At 34.1% G+C, this 17,609-nt stretch overlaps 1 protein-coding gene across 1 annotated transcript in view; it reads left to right on the top strand.

Annotated features, from left to right (window-relative positions):
• The first annotated feature begins 1,002 nt into the window (after window positions 1-1,002).
• Window positions 1,003-17,609, top strand: part of LOC143084178 (C-type lectin domain family 19 member A-like) — a 53,558-nt gene continuing 36,951 nt past the window's right edge. Inside the window, exons 1-2 of the mRNA XM_076260588.1 lie at window positions 1,003-1,021; window positions 3,463-3,619. Coding sequence (XP_076116703.1) covers window positions 1,003-1,021; window positions 3,463-3,619 — 176 coding nt within the window. The remainder of the gene's footprint in view (window positions 1,022-3,462; window positions 3,620-17,609) is intronic.

The raw sequence follows: 17,609 nt of genomic DNA, 5'->3' as shown, positions 1-17,609 counted from the left end.
AACTGTCTATATACACATATGATACATCCAATCGTCTACTCTTCACAGTGATCCTTAACCAAAAAACGCTCATGACTACTTTCTTCCAAACACTACAGTATCTCTAAATAGTTCAACACCATCTGTAATTCCTGAATCATTTTCATTTTGCAAAGAATTAGAGACTGAATGCATAAAACTGTGTCTGAGGCAATATTCCAATTTTCCAATTTCACTTGTTAAAAGACCAATTTCCAAATCAAACAGATTTTCGGCCATTTCAATTTCAACTGACTTAATGTTTCTTCTTACTTTTTTTTTTTTTTTTGCTATTCTTTGAATACAAACAAAACACAAAAATAACTTTGAAATAATACAACTAGTTCAATCACATACGAATTTACAGAGACCAACACATGAAATCCCACCGCTGCCACCAAATTTGTAACGTGTAACCGGGCGATCAATGGATCCGTATCTGAATAAATCAGGATTTCAAGTGTTCAACCTAAATTTGCACCACAACAAGTTGTCCTATTTAAAACAATTAACACACTCTTAAATGAATTCACAATGTCAAATATATAAGCTACACAATGCACATAAACTAAATTACAAGGTGAAGTTCCTCATTCACTTTGTATAAACACAATGTCTTATTATAAAATATATACACACAATGTCACTATGCAATCACTTTGCAACATGTATTAAGCCTGAGTATTCACAATGTCACTAATATATCACTATGCAACATGCATCAGACACTTAATTACACAATGTCACCAACGGATTACTATGCAACATGCATCAATTTATATCACACAAAACGTATAAACACATTATCACATATATACAACATCTATTAACAATATTCACCAATTTGTAATATCACCTTTGAATATTCAATAAACCACTATAACACAGTGACACAATAACACTTGCACAATGCTTCAATGCACAAGGAATGTATATGAACACAGCTCAACTCACACACTAATTATCACTATGAATCCGAACAAAATGAATATATTCCAAACTGGTAAGATTAAACACAGTGCACTTTCAATTAAACACTTCCACAATATAACAACTTGCAACACCAGCAAGATTTCACAATGTATTCTCACCAATACACGTCCACAATATAACAACTTGCAACACAAGCAAGTATACACCTTGTACTTTCACTGTACAATAACTTATTATTATAAGTTCACTTTATAACACAATCACTATTCGAAATATTCACATATAAATCCAAACACTATAATTTATATCCTTTGAATCACTAAAGCCACTCTACTTACCAGTTGGAATATTTTATCCTAGAAGTTAACACTTCAATGGTCCACATAAAACTGACAAAGTTTCTCTGTTTTGAGCTGGCTTATATACTACCATATGGAACGGTCCATTATACGTGAAGGGGTGAAAATCAAGACTATACCAATTTTAGGGGTGTTTTAAGTAATACATGGTGCTCCAACTATGGAGAAACTTATATACATATAGAAACACAATTAATAGGGAAAGACAACTGGTGTTTCACATCAAAATAAATAAACTATGACCGATTTTCGTTACACATGTAGTACAAAGTCTTTGTACAGACAAAACAGAAGCTGATAGGTTGTTCTTACTTTTGAAATATTCATAGCAACTCTTATGATATTTTGTATTTTCAAATGGGATGTTTTCATTTTTTTCATATTCATCGACCAGTCTGTAAACTTCATCTGTTCGTTTTCCCACTGCGGCAATACAACTGTATCTTCATTTAAGTGTTTAACTACATAGTTTATATGTAGTAAATACATGACAGACTATGCATCTGTTGTCAATCAATGGATAGTTTTTGCTCTTTAGCATAGGAAGGGTTTCATTGTGAACTGGACTGTGAAAATTTGACACGACTCGGAAGATTTTCTACAATTTTTCGATACGATTCCTTATTTAGAAATGGGTGAATTCTACAGAACTCAAAAACTATGTTTTACTTTGATTTGATCTTATTTTCGGACGATTTTATATCTATTTAAGCTCCACTGAAGTTCAAGATAGAAATAGAACCGTTTAAATGTGATTTATCGTACTCTAGGTGGCACGGTAGTATTTCCTGGCCCATAGGGATAATGATAGCCTTTTTAGAATTTTCACCACTTTCTAACACTGCAAAAAAATCTACATTCACACTTAACTGAAGTACTTTCATTTTACTCTTCAGAAATGAATTTGAATATGTATCATGACCGTTTACTTTTTTTGCTATTTTCAGAAACCTAAGTAATTTTAGGTCTTTTATGGTGCAGTGAATACAAAATTTAAAAAAATTCTCAAAAATTCATTTTCATCTGTATGTAAAATTATTTCATATTTTTCTACACCTGATTCATCCCTCAGTTTGGGAAAGTATGTTCAGTTGATACTGTATTTTTTTGTCCAATCACACTGTTTAGATACATTTACCTAAGTAGGGTACACAAAAGAGCAACCTAAATTTTGGAATGCAAATACTACCGTGCCACCTCTAATAGCACTATTAACTACACGGAAATAGACTAATATATTCAGTAAAAAAACGATAACGAAATAGATAAGGGATTCCGGAAACTATAGTGATGTTACCCAACATAATAAAATTACAGAAATTCGTGATTTTAAGAAATGTTGAGATAAAGTCTTGATCTTGAATGAAAAAACGATAACTGATGAGTGATTTGGTGTGTTCTAAAACGGATCGAGTGCAAAAGCATTTAATAAAAAATTTAATTGTAGATCCGAAAAGGTCAGGATTATGAAAATTTTCGTACAAAATGTCAAATATTTAGAAAGAATGCAAAAGCATGCGGGGTTATAGTTGTGAATATTGTTTTTCATTATTTTAAGAATCTAATTCACTTAATTAATCTGTCTAAAAGAAGAGATACGACTAATTTCTTTTGTTTGAAAAACATGTCGTATTTTTACAATTTTCAACTAACTTCTGAAATAAACGTCAATTTTACAAAAACTGCACCGTACGATTTTGTGACGACCGGGCAAAAATCAAAGTTAAATCATTATTCTTTCATTTAAAAAAGAAATTAGCCGTGTGTTAGGTGGGTGCATTAAAGTCCTTAACTAGACGTCTTTTTCAAATATTACACTCGCCTATAAATGTGCCTTTCTAACGATCACATGTGTTATAGTTTTCTCTGCTTACTGGCGCAAACCAAAGCACCTCTGGTTACTATATATGCCTTATACAGTGCAAAAAGAACTTTAATGAATCCCGACACAGAAAAGCTACTAAATAAACAATAATACATTATTTAAAAACATTTATCAAAAAATATAAGATGGCCAATTGTGAATAAAAAAAACTGATATGTACTTGTAAAATAAGAGTTATTTGATTGAAAACTGAAATCCAAATCGGACACTAAACCTTCAGTGGTACATGTACTGATTAGAATTTAAAATTTGTACGTTATATTACAGCTGCTTTTGCTTACACAGAAGATTGTTCCGGTTGGCGATTTGAGAGTCAACATAGAACAGATTGGTCCTCTGCAAGAAGTTACTGTAGCTATCTGGAAGGAAAACTTTGGAGACCGACTTCTGACATTTGGTCTTGTGCATCAAGTTTAATCAGAAGGTATTTTTTTTATCTAATTCATACATAAATGTTATATAATTGGATTTGAAATTCTTTTAATCGTATATGTATGTTAAGTTATAGTTATTGACCTAGCAAATCGGTATATAAGGATAATATAATATGCAAACGATATTCCGCAATCCACGGCTCCTAGGAAATTTCTTGCAGAGTAAAGAAAGGGGAAAATGAGCCTTTAAGTAGTAAGAGGTTGGTACGTTTTTTGTTTTTTGTTTTTATATTTAGGCTTCCTCCTTAATTATTACATTATTTGCGATTTAATTGTATTTTTTTTCTATCGTTTCTGTTAAATTTATTCATATTTTTTTATTTTTTTTGCAATCAGTGACGATTTAATAATACTTTGACATATCGTACTTTCAAATCGGTGTTATAGCGTAAAGGTTAATTGCTTTTTTTATGATATGCTTAGATAAAGATGAACCGAGGAAGATGCTAGTACAGAAATTTAAAATGTTCAATAAACAGAAACAACGGTTCTCTTTAATTTCCAATCTTCAACCCCCCCGACTCAAATTTAAATTCGATACCCAAAGAGTCCCTTTATAGGAATACATATGCCAAAAATCGTAATGAATTTCATTGAGTCTAAAACTTATTCATTCAGATTTCATTTATCTGAATATTCTTAAATACATGATTTCTTTTTTGGCAGAAACTACTAAAAATCGTTCTTATCTGTTCTGACTTTAAAACACTGATTTAAGATTTACATTGTGTACAAAAAAATAAATAATATATGTCCCAGTTTAGAAAATAAAAAAGGAAGGAGAAACCTTTCTTTTTTCATCAGGGGCCTCGTTTTCCTAAAAAGTCTAAGTAGTTCTTCTACTGTAATCACTAGACCGTCAACAACGAGGGTTAAGGGCGAACTCCGCCCGTTCGGGTTTTTGTTTTACTCCAATATTAGTTGATTAGGACTGTCAATTTTCCTATCAAAGGTGACTGTGTTGTTTTCTCCGGGCACTCTGGCTACCTCTACCAATAAAAACTGGGCGCCACGAAATAGCCGAAATGTGGCGTTTAAAAGGGACGTTAATTTTTTACTTATTTCTAAACTACGATGTCTGTACAAAGTGTTTTTTATAACTTGTAGTCAGGTGGCGGATTCGGATTTTTTTTGGGGGGGGGGATTCAGTGGCGGATCTAGAAATGTTCATAAGTGTTCATAAGTGGGGGACCAGTGGCTGTCTAAGAGGGGACCCGATCCCTATATAATCAACAACAAAAAAATTCAAAAAGGGGGGCCCGGGCCCACTGCCCACTCCCCCTAAATCCGCCTCTGGGATTGGTTGTTCACCATTGAATTGGACAACGTAAAGTTTTTAGTCTCGCTACAATCGTAAATATCTTTTTAATTTTATAGAATACATGTTACACCCCTTTCAGAAGCCAGAAAACGCCCCTTAAGGTAAAAATAGATTTGAACTGTGCAGTATATCTGAGGTAGTTAATACACACCTTAGCTGTGCATTATACAGATTATAGCACAGTAAGAACAAACAGATTTTACCCATGTCATGTGTTTGTACTTAAATAAATGAAATAGTTTGAAATGTTAAAGAATGTTAACAAATTAAAAAAAAAAGTAAAAACACAAGAAGAAAAGGCTTTAGAAAAAAACTTTTCCATAAGCGCATGTGCACGTGGTACATGATGAAAAAATTAATGTACCACGTATGCATTTCAAAGATGCACTACATGTAAGTCTAGAATTTTCTGCAAACTCCGTAAAGTATAAAACTGTGGCACGTCGTATTTAACTTTCTAAAAAATAATAATAATTTTTACCAATTGACTGTATTTATAAAATTTTCATTATTTACGAATATTTAAAATACATTTAAAACGTAGTTACATTTTTATGCCTCAACTACGATAGTAGAGGGACTATAAAAAAAGAAGATGTAGTATGATTGCCAATGAGACAACTATCCACAAAAGACCAAAATGACACAGACATTAACAACTATAGGTCACCGTACGATCTTCAACAATGAGCAAAGCCCATACCGCATAGTCAGCTATAAAAGGCCCCGATAAGACAATGTAAAACAATTCAAACGAGAAAACTAACGGCCTTATTTATGTACAAAAAATGAACGAAAAACAAATATATAACACATAAACAAACGACAACCACTGAATTACAGGCTCCTGACTTGGGACAGGCACATACATAAATAATGTGGCGGGGTTAAACATGTTAGCGGTATCCCAACCCTCCCCCTAACCTGTGACAGTGGTATAACAGTACAACATAAGAACGAACTATAAAATCAGTTGAAAAAGGCTAAACTCATCAGATGGACAAAAATACTAGTGAACGTGGCCCGGTACTTATACATCCCGACACAAAAAGACACAATGAACAGATCTGAGAGTACTCGCAGTTATCTGACAGTTAGTTCAAAGCCACTAACAACTAATAAAAAAATCATGCATCTAAGACTAAACTATCAATCCGTACACATCCAACATTTAATGGATTTAGTGTAAAGACGTCATAAACAGCCAGAGAAAAACATGACCTTGTGCAATGCCAAGTTACGGGTATCGACAGATTGTAGATCCATGAATATGTATATGCATATAACATACTAGTAATATTTAGTTAGCTTTTAATTTACTGATAACAAAATCAATATTTATACCAATAAAAACAATATTCAATGATCTTATTACAGTGTTGAATAGGTAACCTTTTAGAATAAGTTTATTTAAAGGACTGACAAGTTTACATGGATCATTTCTAAATTTCCGGGCACGGTTAACAACATTTCCGTAAAAATGAGGATGTGCTATCTCGTTTGAAATAAGTTTTCTACAGGTACAACCAAACTTCAAAACCAAATCTTTATATCTATGGAAAAATTTAGTAAAGGTTTTAAGTAATTTACGGTAACGAGATCCCTGGTTTAATAACTTACCAATAATACATAGGTTGCGTTCGTTAAAATCAAAAACGTCACAACAGACACGGGCATAGCGAACAAGTTGTGAAATATAAACACCGTAAGATGGTGCCAAAGGAACATCACCATCTAAAAATAGGGAACGAAAAATCGTCTCTTTTGTCGTAAATTTTAATGTGGAGTTTCCCGTTTAAAACCGAAATATCTAAATCCAGGAAAGGAGATTAGATTTATTTAAAGTAAGTTCCTTGGGGTAACTTTCAGCAGTATATTGAGAAAATTCTTGATTATTTAACGAAAAGATATCATAAAGATAACGGTAAGTGTTGTTGAATTTATCAATTAAATGCAATTTCGACGGGTCTTTACTGAGTTTAGTCATAAACTGTGATTCGTAACAGTACAAAAACAAGTCTGCTATTAAAGGGGCACAATAAGTGCCCATTGGGATACCTACAACCTGTCGATAAACTTTGCTGCCGAAACGTACATAAATATTATCAAGGAGAAAATTAACAGCTTCAATCATCTCATCACACCTCCAGTAAGTATATCTAGCATATTTACCTTTCTCATTAGAGAATAAGGCTTTAAATGAGTTGCAGCAAATATATATTTGCATTCAGCTTTACCAAACGACCATTTAATTAAATAGGAAAACTTTTGTTTAATAAGATAGTGTGGAAGTGTAGTGTAAAGAGTAGAAAAATCAAAACTATTAACAGAATCAAAAGGACCATCAAAAGCACGTAATTTTAAATTATCTAAAACATCCAAAGAATTTTTTACACTCCAAAAATGATTTATACCACTATGTTCACATATTTTATTACAATAGTTTATTATAAGCTCTTTAATAGTAGTTAATGAACTAGTTAAGAGCACTGAAAGATTAGTTGTAGAACACTTACTAGAGGCCGAGATGAAACGATATTTAAATGGTTTTTGTGTAGTTTAGGTAGCCAATACATAGTAGGGACCTTCAAATTTTCAGAAAAAGCCTTAAGCTTTGATGTGGTTGTGATATGCTTGTTTACTATTTGACTCTCTGTGGAGCGGATGGACTTGAATGTAGATGAATTTAAAATTTCAGTCTTAAGAACGTCCGTGTAGTATTTACGGCATACCACCACAACATTGTTGGCTGCTTTGTCGGCCGGTACAAACACAAACCGCTTTGAAAGTATTTGAAGTTTATTTCTTATTCTGGAAATAGGTGTATTATGTACTCTATTATTTACTTCTAAATTATTTTCAAAATGTGATATTCTCTTATCTACGACACTCATACATTTATTCAAAAAAGAATCAAGAGATTTTTTATCAGATTTTTCCCGTTTACACCATTTTTTACAAAACGAGGAAAGAGCATCTTTGGTGACTTGACGACACTCTTTCCAATCTATTTTAGACGGAGGACGATATTTTGGTCCTTTTTTCAAAAAGTTTTTAACCTCTCTGTCCTGGACGATATTGAGGTCACCTGTAATAACATGGCCATAGGGAACATATCTAAACTTCGACGATTCAGTTTCAAGTTAAGGGAGTATTACTATCTATATTCACGTCTGATGTAACCGACGTATAATTAAAAATTAAAAACTTCTGCTGGTTTTTTGTATGTATACACATACACATACAAAAAACCAGCAGAGTTTTTGATTTTTACAGAGGCGGATTTAGGGGGCAGGGGGCCTGCCCCCCCCCCCTTTTTGGGAAAAATTTTGGTTGCTTACATAGGGAATCACTGAAGCGTGACTGGAGCGGCCCCCTCTTAGGCCAGTCATTGGGCCCCCACTTATGAAAATTTCTGGATCCGCCACTGGGTGGTTCTATATTATCAAAATAGGGAGGTATAAAGTTTTGAACGGTAGAGTCATTAAATATACTAGATAAGTTGATAAAATCAATTATTATACCTCTGCTAATATATTTAATTTTCAAAAAATGACGTTTATGATCTTCAGGTTTGTCGATACGCGGGAACAGCCTATGGTGGCAAAACGCTGTAATTATACGAGAATATTCATACAGTGGGCTGAACAATGAGATGGTGTCACACTCTTTGAAAATATCGTGTAATTTACTAATGGGTATTTGACCCAGTTTACATAATAATTGATGCCTACCATTATTTTTAAATATAGATAGGAGATTATCAAGTGTATAATTTTTACGATGTTTAACTCGTTGATTACGATTGATACGTTTCCCATGAGACCTATTATTTCGTTGTTTTTTATCAATAATATTCATGATATCAATAGAGGAAGTAGTAGATATGTTCCCTTGTCCAAGTATATTGTCATTTAAACCCATGGGACAAGCTGTTTGAAGTCGTTTAATCCAAGACAGTTCTGTTCGATAATTTTACGGGAATCTTCAAATTGTTTATGCGACTGCCCTTGTTGTTTCTGGGCCGTTTCGAGCGATAAATTTAATATTGTGGTTATGTTTACCTAAATGTTGATAAAGGAGTAGGTCCGGTAAGGGGCGATTTTGGCCTCAATTTTCAGGTTCATCTAATGAAAGATTTTGGACACTTTTTAAACACTTAAGTGTCTATTTCAATTGATTCAATTAGTTTATGTGAAAGATTTTAACTGATTTAGTCATTAAAAACGCTCCGATTTAAGCTTAAATATGAAAAATCTCTCAAAAATGCCAAAAAACGTCACTTTTCAGATGTTTTTTGTCAAAAATGAAAGTGGCCGCATCCGTGTTCATCCTCAACCTTTAAATATGTTTTGTATTATCATCAAATACAACTTACATTAATTTTCAATATTACTAGAACACACCCGCGAAATCGCGGGCATTCAGGGCGTAGTTTAAAGTATGTAAAGTGTTGTTGGAAGAATTTTGTAAAATACAGAATGACTGGAGAATTTCAGCAAAAGTATCATAAGTCATAGGTTATTGGGGACAGGAAAATGTTTTTTTACCCTCCACCTTTATTTCCAAAGTTACCAATTTTTGGTTTTCTATCAATTTCAATATGAACATACATTTAGTATGTTATGAACATTTATTTAAGTAAGGAGCCTGTAATTCAGTGGTTGTCGTTTGTTTATGTGTTACTGTAACATATTTGTTTTTCGTTCATTTTTTGTACATAAATAAGGCCGCTAGTTTTCTCGTTTGCATTGTTTTACATTGTCATTTCGGGCCTTTTGAAGCTGAGTATGCGGTATGGGCTTTGCTCTTTGTTGAAGGCCGTACGGTGACCTATAGTTGTTAATATCTGTTTCATTTTGGTCTCTTGTGGAGAGTTGTCTTAACATGGCAATCATACCACATTTTTTTTTTTTTATGTAATCAATGAATTTTGTAAACGATTTAATGACTGGAGAATTTCAGAAAAAGTATCAAAAGTTCACATGAATAATTTTAGCGCTTATCTGTATATTATGAACATTCATTACTATATAAATAAAGCGTATTTACTTTCAATTCTAAGTTTACTAATCGATCCATGGTGATCATTGATATACTATACAGACCATCTCTATTTAATAAACTCTGTGACCGCCGTGGATAGTAAACTTGAAAATGATAGCAGATAAAATTCTGAAAATACACTTTATTCGTAGTATATTATGTTCAAAGTATACAGAAAAACGCAAACCGGAAGTCTAATCTGACTTAAAATTTCGTACAATGACGGGACAATATTCGGATGCCTTTTTTCTCGTTTTTCTCCTAAAATAACTCAATCTGAATAATCATATGAATGGATGACAAATGCGACTATGCACTGTTCCTATAGGACACAGAGGCGTGTTGATTAATTTATTCTGGAAAGAAGAGAAGCGACACCAAAAATGAGGTCTTCTCGTTAAATAGTATAGATGAATGAACACGAATGCGGCCACTTTCATTTAAGACGGAAACCGTCTAAAATTTAACTAAAATGCTTAAATTGTGAAGATTTTAGTAATTTAGCATGACTTAATGATGCTAGTACCCGATATATATGCATTGTATTGTCCAAAACAGCCCATATTTATGTAGCAAAAGCATTTTACTTCCCAATAAATAGCTAAAAGATTACATTTTCACAATTTTGTAAAACTGCTATATTTTGGGGCCAAAAAGGGGTCTTACTGAACCTACTCCTTATGCTTTTGAATTTCTTAGGTTTTCGTAAGCGGTATAGATGTTCTTGTGTTCGTCTAAAAAAAACTCCCGTCCTGTTTGTCCTACATATTGTATACCACACTTGTGCTTAGTTCATGTAACCAGATAAATGAGGCTTTGGGTTTTTCATGTTATGTCACAGGAAAAGGAAAGCGAAAAAGCTCTCCCGTTCACTGTTGACCTTATAGTATTATCAGAAGATAATCTAGAACAGGTTTGTCATTTTCTGGCATTGCACGGAAATATTTGTGGATATCCAAGTGCATTTTTATTGAATAATCTGGCTGCAGCAGCAGTGCCACCTTTAACACAATTATAAAAACTGCTAAATTTAGATGGGGAATTTCGATTGACGGCGGTTTAACTAATATTAGGAATAAGGTTTTTATAGCACGTGAATATCCTTGAGGGATTGGAGTTTAGTGTTTTCTTACCATTACGTAAAATCATGATTATATAAAGGGTTATGAGAAGATAAAATGAGGCCGAAAGTCATAACATTGAATTAAGAGTTACAGTAACGGAATATATAATCAATTTATAAAACAGTCGAAGAATTCTTATACAAACTGCCCGACAAACAATGACGTGATATAACAAGACAGACATGAAACAAATATAGGTCCGAGAAAACAGGTATGATGTAGTGAATTTATCTATAACAGAAAACAACAAAAATCTTTTAACGAAAATTAGCACGTGCTCGATTCAAAAAATATTTTTAAAAGGTAGTGTATTAATTTTGGGAAACATCCTAATTTATGACCTTTTCAAACTGGACCAGATCACTAATTTATCTTAACATAAAATTACTATTAACTGTTTAGACATGTAATTTCCATTCCATATGACTATATTATGCATAAAATAACATTGAAAGGTGTATGAATCAAATGTAAAACACTGTCCGCATTATGGTCCTTAACTGTGTCCCGGACCTATTAAAAGGCTAATACAAGAAAATATAAGATCTCTTAGTAAAGCCATAGAAGGGAGCAGGATAAAAAAATACAGTATAAGAAATAGATCATTAATCATGATAATAGAATAAGTAGACAGCTCTCCCACTAGCAAAAAACCCCTAACTGTAAAAAATATAAGGCAGTGGCGGATCCAGAACTTTTCCTAAGGGGGGCCCGCTGACTGACCTAAGGGGGGCCCTCTCCAGTCATGCTTCAGTGATTCCCTATATAATCAACCAAATTTTTCCCACGAAAGGGGGGACCCGGGCCCCCCTGGATCCGCCTATGTAAGGGCTTACACTACAGACACGGGGACATATTCTACAGAATCCACACAGCACGAGTAACAAACCCTGCAGAAAATATAAAAAAGAGGTGGTATGATTGCCAATGAGACAACTATCCACAAAAGACCAAAATGGCACAGACACTAACAACTATAGGTCACCGTACGATGATCTTCAACAATGAGCAAAGCCCATACCGCATAGTCAGCTATAAAAGGCCCCGATAAGACAATGTAAAACAATTCAAACGAGAAAACTAACAACCTTATTTATGTAAAAATAATGAACGAAAAACAAATATGTAACACATAAACAAACGACAACCACTGAATTACAGGCTCCTGACTTGGGACAGGCACATACATAAATAATATGGCGGGGTTAAACATGTTAGCGGGATCCCAATCCTCCCCTAACCTGGGACAGTGGTATAATAGTACAACATAAGAACGAACTATAAAAATCAGTTGAAAAAGGCTTAACTCATCAGATGGACAAAAATACAAGTGGACGTGGCCCGGTACTTATACATCCCGACACAAAAAGACACAATTAACAGATCTGAGAGTACTCGCAGTTATCTGGCAGCTAGTTCAAAGCCACTAACAACTAATAAAAAAATCATGCATCTAAGACTAAACTATCAATCCGTACACATCCAACATCCAATGGATTTAGTGTAAAAACGTCATAAACAGCCAGAGAAAAACATGACCTTGTGCAATGCCAAGTTACAGGTATCGACAGATTGTAGATCCAGACTGTATGTTTTCTGGTCTGTGCGTGCGTCCGTCAGTCCGTTCGTACGTCCGCTTCTGGTCATGGTAGTTTTTGATGAAGTTGAAGTCCAATCAACTTGAAACTTAGTACACATGTTCCCTATGATATGATCTATCTAAACTTAATGCCAAATTAGAGTTTTTATTTAATTGAGATTAACAAACATATATTATAGTCAGGTGACATTGATTGTCTTTGGAAGTTTGGTATTTATGTTACTTTACTATTTTTAGCATCATCTAGCAGCATATACTTTGAAAATTTTTATTTAGCTACACGTTGATATAAACAGTACTTTGTAGAGACCTACATGTACATATAGTGTCTTATTTATGTGAACTTTTGCTCTACAAATGGAAAGTGAGGTAAAAGTAAAAAAGATGGTTCAGTATTTGACTTTTTTTAGTTATCGCTTCACCTCTTAAACTGTAAACTGCAAAAGAAAATGAAAAACTGAATGGAATAACATATTTGGGCATGATAACGAAGAAGGCACTTCTTGAACGAGCTATACTCTAGTGACCTTGTGTAAACTATAAGTAACTTTTTATTTTGTTCTTATTTTGTGGAAAGTTTCTATAAACTATGATTTTTTTTGGATTAAAAAAAAAGAAGCAAATTCTATAACATGTCATGAAGCAGAAGTAGCAGACAATCCACATTATTCAAAAACAAAAAAAACAACAAAAAACAAACATTGTTTGAAAACGAGCTAAATAGTAATCAAAGTACTGAAGTACTTAACATCGGATGGCCTCAAGTTATGTTGAATTATTGATAAATGAGAGGTGTTTATATAATACTTGCCAGACAGATATGTTCACCTTACAATATAGTACAAATAATATAAGTCTAGAGCTGGTGTCTGATTTCCGATTATACCTCCATTTTCGTTTCATTTTTATGAATAATGACAACAGTTTGGTTTTAATTTTCATTTATGTATGTACATGTAACAATATAAAACAGAATATGCATACTCTCATTCTATCATTAATATTGGTCATTGTTGGTATATATTTATCTTTAAGTTTATCTATGGTATAATTTTCACAAGTATACCATGGTTTTGTTGTGTATGATTTACGAAAAGAAAAATAAAGATGGCAAGACCTGAACGAGGCGATGTCTTCCCATTTATCCAACTTTTTAAAATTAGGTATTCTCATTTAGCCAACTTGTTAATTATTAGGTTGTTTGTTTAGCAATAATTAGGTGTCTTTCTAAAATTTTACAGTAAATATGTTCCTGCATGTTTTTATATTATTTAAAAAATAAAATAATAATTAAAATATACATAAAATAGGCGTTAGTAAACTTGTTACATTTCATTTATACAGAAGAAACTTACACATCGGTAATATTTTTATATTAACATTTTATGGGGGAAAATATGACTGTCCTACTTCTACTATCAAAGGCTGTTTATTCCACTTTTGCCAGTGCATCTGGCAAAAGGTACAGACTCTTGGTTTGACTGAAGAATATTAGAACGATCCATTACTTCATCAGCACATACGACGAGCATCAGAACTTCCTTTAGTACATCCTCACCAAGTTAAAGAAGTATGGTTCTACGCACTGAATAATAGTTCCAGACCGAAGATGCACACGTAACCAGCTTTAATGACTACGTCACAGAGCAGTGGGTTGAAAGAGAACCAGAACGATGGAACCACTTCTCTACCGTAGGACCAAGGAAAACAAATCATTTGGAAGGCTGGCACCACAAACTCAACAACCAGTTAAACAAGGCTCATCTTAACCTGTTCCTAATCATACAGAAGCTTTAGAATACACAGGCTGCCACAAAAATTCGACTCATCCAGTACGCCGCAGGGAGACAACGCAAGATTCACAAGTTAAAGTACCACATCTTTAGTGGGTGCTATGGATATATCTGTGCTACGTTTTTTACCATTGTGCCTGCATTACTTTTTAAAAACATGTATGATGTGTGCATCTACTGATCATTTCTTTAGTGCCATTGTATGTTGAATCTAATGAACATTCATTTAGTCACGGTGTGCTGTTGATACATGTATGTCTGTGCCAGTATTTTATAACCATTGTGCTTGAATTGCTTTTGCTTTTGTTTATATATATCTGAAAATTACTCCAAACAGTGTTAGAGTTAGATTTTCTACTGACAATTTTTTGTTCGTCCCTCAGCGGGATTCGAACTCACACCTTTGATACACTACAGCACCAATCGCTATATGTATATATGTTGTGTGAATTTTGTTCTGTTTAGTCTTTGTGTAGTGAAACGTAGGCGTATTCAACTTTTTTTGTCCAATTTGAAGAACAGAAAAAAAATGAACAAAGAGGATCTATTACACAAAAAAAAAAAAGCGCCATCTCATTGACAAATCTCTTCATGAATAAAATTGCAACTGCTACTTAATTAACTAAATTAGATATTTTTCTATCCAATTCACATTTTAATTAACGGTTAAAAAACTTCTAAATACTTTCAAATGATTGACATTACATTAACTAAATGTGAGTTGCACATTTTAACATGCTATGCTAAATAATACTACAGAAAATTGAATCCGGGTATAATTTTCAGTCTTTTTTTTTAACCTGTCTTTCAACCCAAACTCTAATTGAAAAACCTTTGTTCTTAATTACCTTTGATCTCATCTATCCAACTTTTTTTTTACCTGTACTGCCTATAATTTTAAAAAGTTGGATAAATGAGAATGAACCCGAACTACATCTTTTCATTTATCCAATTTGGTGCCAAAGTTGTTAATTTCCTTATCCAAAACCTTTCCCGAGCGAGTCTATCCTCCTTAGACCAAGCAGAGTAGTGGTCAATGATTTTAATGGTCAGTCGATTGAGATCTGCCTTAGTGTGGCCAGGGGATCTCAAATGTCGACTGAGAGGGAGGTCTGGCTTGCATTGGTAGTCGCTACGATGGCCGTTCATTCGTTTGTGAAACGGCTGTTCTGACTCGCCAACATACTGTTTACCACATTTACACTGTTAGAGATACACAACATTTGTAGTCTTGCAATTAACATTGCAAAATATGGTGTATTCTGTACCAGTGGAGTGACTGTTAAAAATCTGGGTATTCAGTATTTGTTTGCAAGTCATACATCGTTTATTTCCGCAACCCTTGCAAGAGCCCCCAGATGAAGAGCCTGCTTGAGAGGATAAGTCAGCTCTCGCCAGCAAATCTTTAAGGCTTTTGGGCCTACGGAAAACTAGTACAGGTGGCTTGGGAAAGATCTTGGTTAGTTTAGGATGTTTTTCGATCTCTTTCCAATTTTCGCGGATTAGGTGAGATAAGTTGTCAAATTTTGGATGGTAAGTCAACACTAAAAGGCACCCTCTTGTTGACCTTTTTGTCTTTATATTGTAAAAGCTCATCTCGGCTGATGCTGTTAGCACGAGAAAAACCTTTATCAATGTCTTTTCGTTTGTATCCCCGATGATTAAGGTGACCGCGAAGTTCTTGTAGACGTTTTTTTGCAATATCGTTTGTGGAGCAAATCCTTTTTATTCGTATGGCCTGGCTGTAGGGAATACTCTTGGTGCAGTGTTTAGGATGACAACTCAAAGGAGATAGATATTGATGTTTGTCTGTGGGCTTGCAATACAGATCTGTAAATATGTTTCCATCCCTCAATTGCGTTGTAGTGTCAAGAAAAGTGATCTTAGAGTCAGAGATTTCATATGTGAATTTGATTGAGGGATGAGCATCGTTGGCATAATGAATGAACAAATTTAGTTCTTGTTCCGTATTGTCCCACTTCATGTCAATATCGTCGATAAATCGGAACCAAGAGAGGGGTTGATGAAGAGATGAATTGAGAATTCTCTGTTCTAATTTCCCCATAAAAATATTGACATAAGACGGGGCCATTGCTGTTCCATTAACTTGGAGGAAGTGTTCACCATTGAATGTGAAGTTATTGCATTTTAATACCAAAGTTCGAAGCTGGATGAGACATTCAGTTGGTGGATGTAAGGTGTTACGAGAGTTCCAGACTTCCCTACAGGCTTCAATACCATCGTCATGGGGGCTGTTAGTATAGAGGGAGGTAACATCAAGCGAGACAAGGATCGTTTCAGGTGGGAGAGGGTTCAGAGATTCCATTTTCTTAAGATAGTGTGTTGTGTCTTGTATATAGGATGGTAAATTTTCTACATGTGATCTCAGATGAAAGTCAATAAATTCGGATATTTTCTCTGTAGGGTGGTCATTGGCAGAAACAATTGGTCTACCTGGATTATTGACTTTATGTATTTTGGGCAGAAGATAGAAACGCCCGGGCTTTGATTTTTCAGGTTTTAGATGTGTCTTCATCAATATGTCCCTGTTCACACATGTTTTTCAGGTTTGTGGTGATCTCTTTGTTGAAAGGGGTGGGGTCAGTGTCTAATTTCTTATAAAATCTCTCATCAGAGAGTTGACTTTCTGCCTCTTGAATGTAGTCACAATTGTCCATGACAACAACAGCACTACCTTTATCAGCTGGTTTTATTATAATGTCGTCTCTGTTCTTAAGTTTCCGCACAGCTTCATTTTCTTCAGACGATAAATTGCTGAATGTTTGGGAAGTGGCAGTGGACAGATGTGTTACGTCGGATTTAATTTTGTCAATTATATGTTCCAAAGTTGCACATTTACTGGGTTTAGGAATCCATGAACTTTTTTTCCTGAATCTGGGAATATCGACATCATCTTGGTCGTCATCTGAGTCGAGATCACTTGTGTCACTATCAGTGGTACTTTTTGAGGTGTTCTTAGAAAAATATTCCTTGATTCTGAGGGATCTTGCTAGCTTGTCTAGGTCATCTTCCAAAAGAATAGAATCTATTTTGCCCGGCATGGGACAAAAATTAAGACCTTTTGACAGTACCTTG

This window comes from Mytilus galloprovincialis, chromosome 7 (genome assembly GCF_965363235.1).
Source record: "Mytilus galloprovincialis chromosome 7, xbMytGall1.hap1.1, whole genome shotgun sequence".
Taxonomy (NCBI): Eukaryota; Metazoa; Mollusca; class Bivalvia; order Mytilida; family Mytilidae; genus Mytilus; species Mytilus galloprovincialis.
This window is presented reverse-complemented; position numbering and strand designations above follow the sequence as displayed.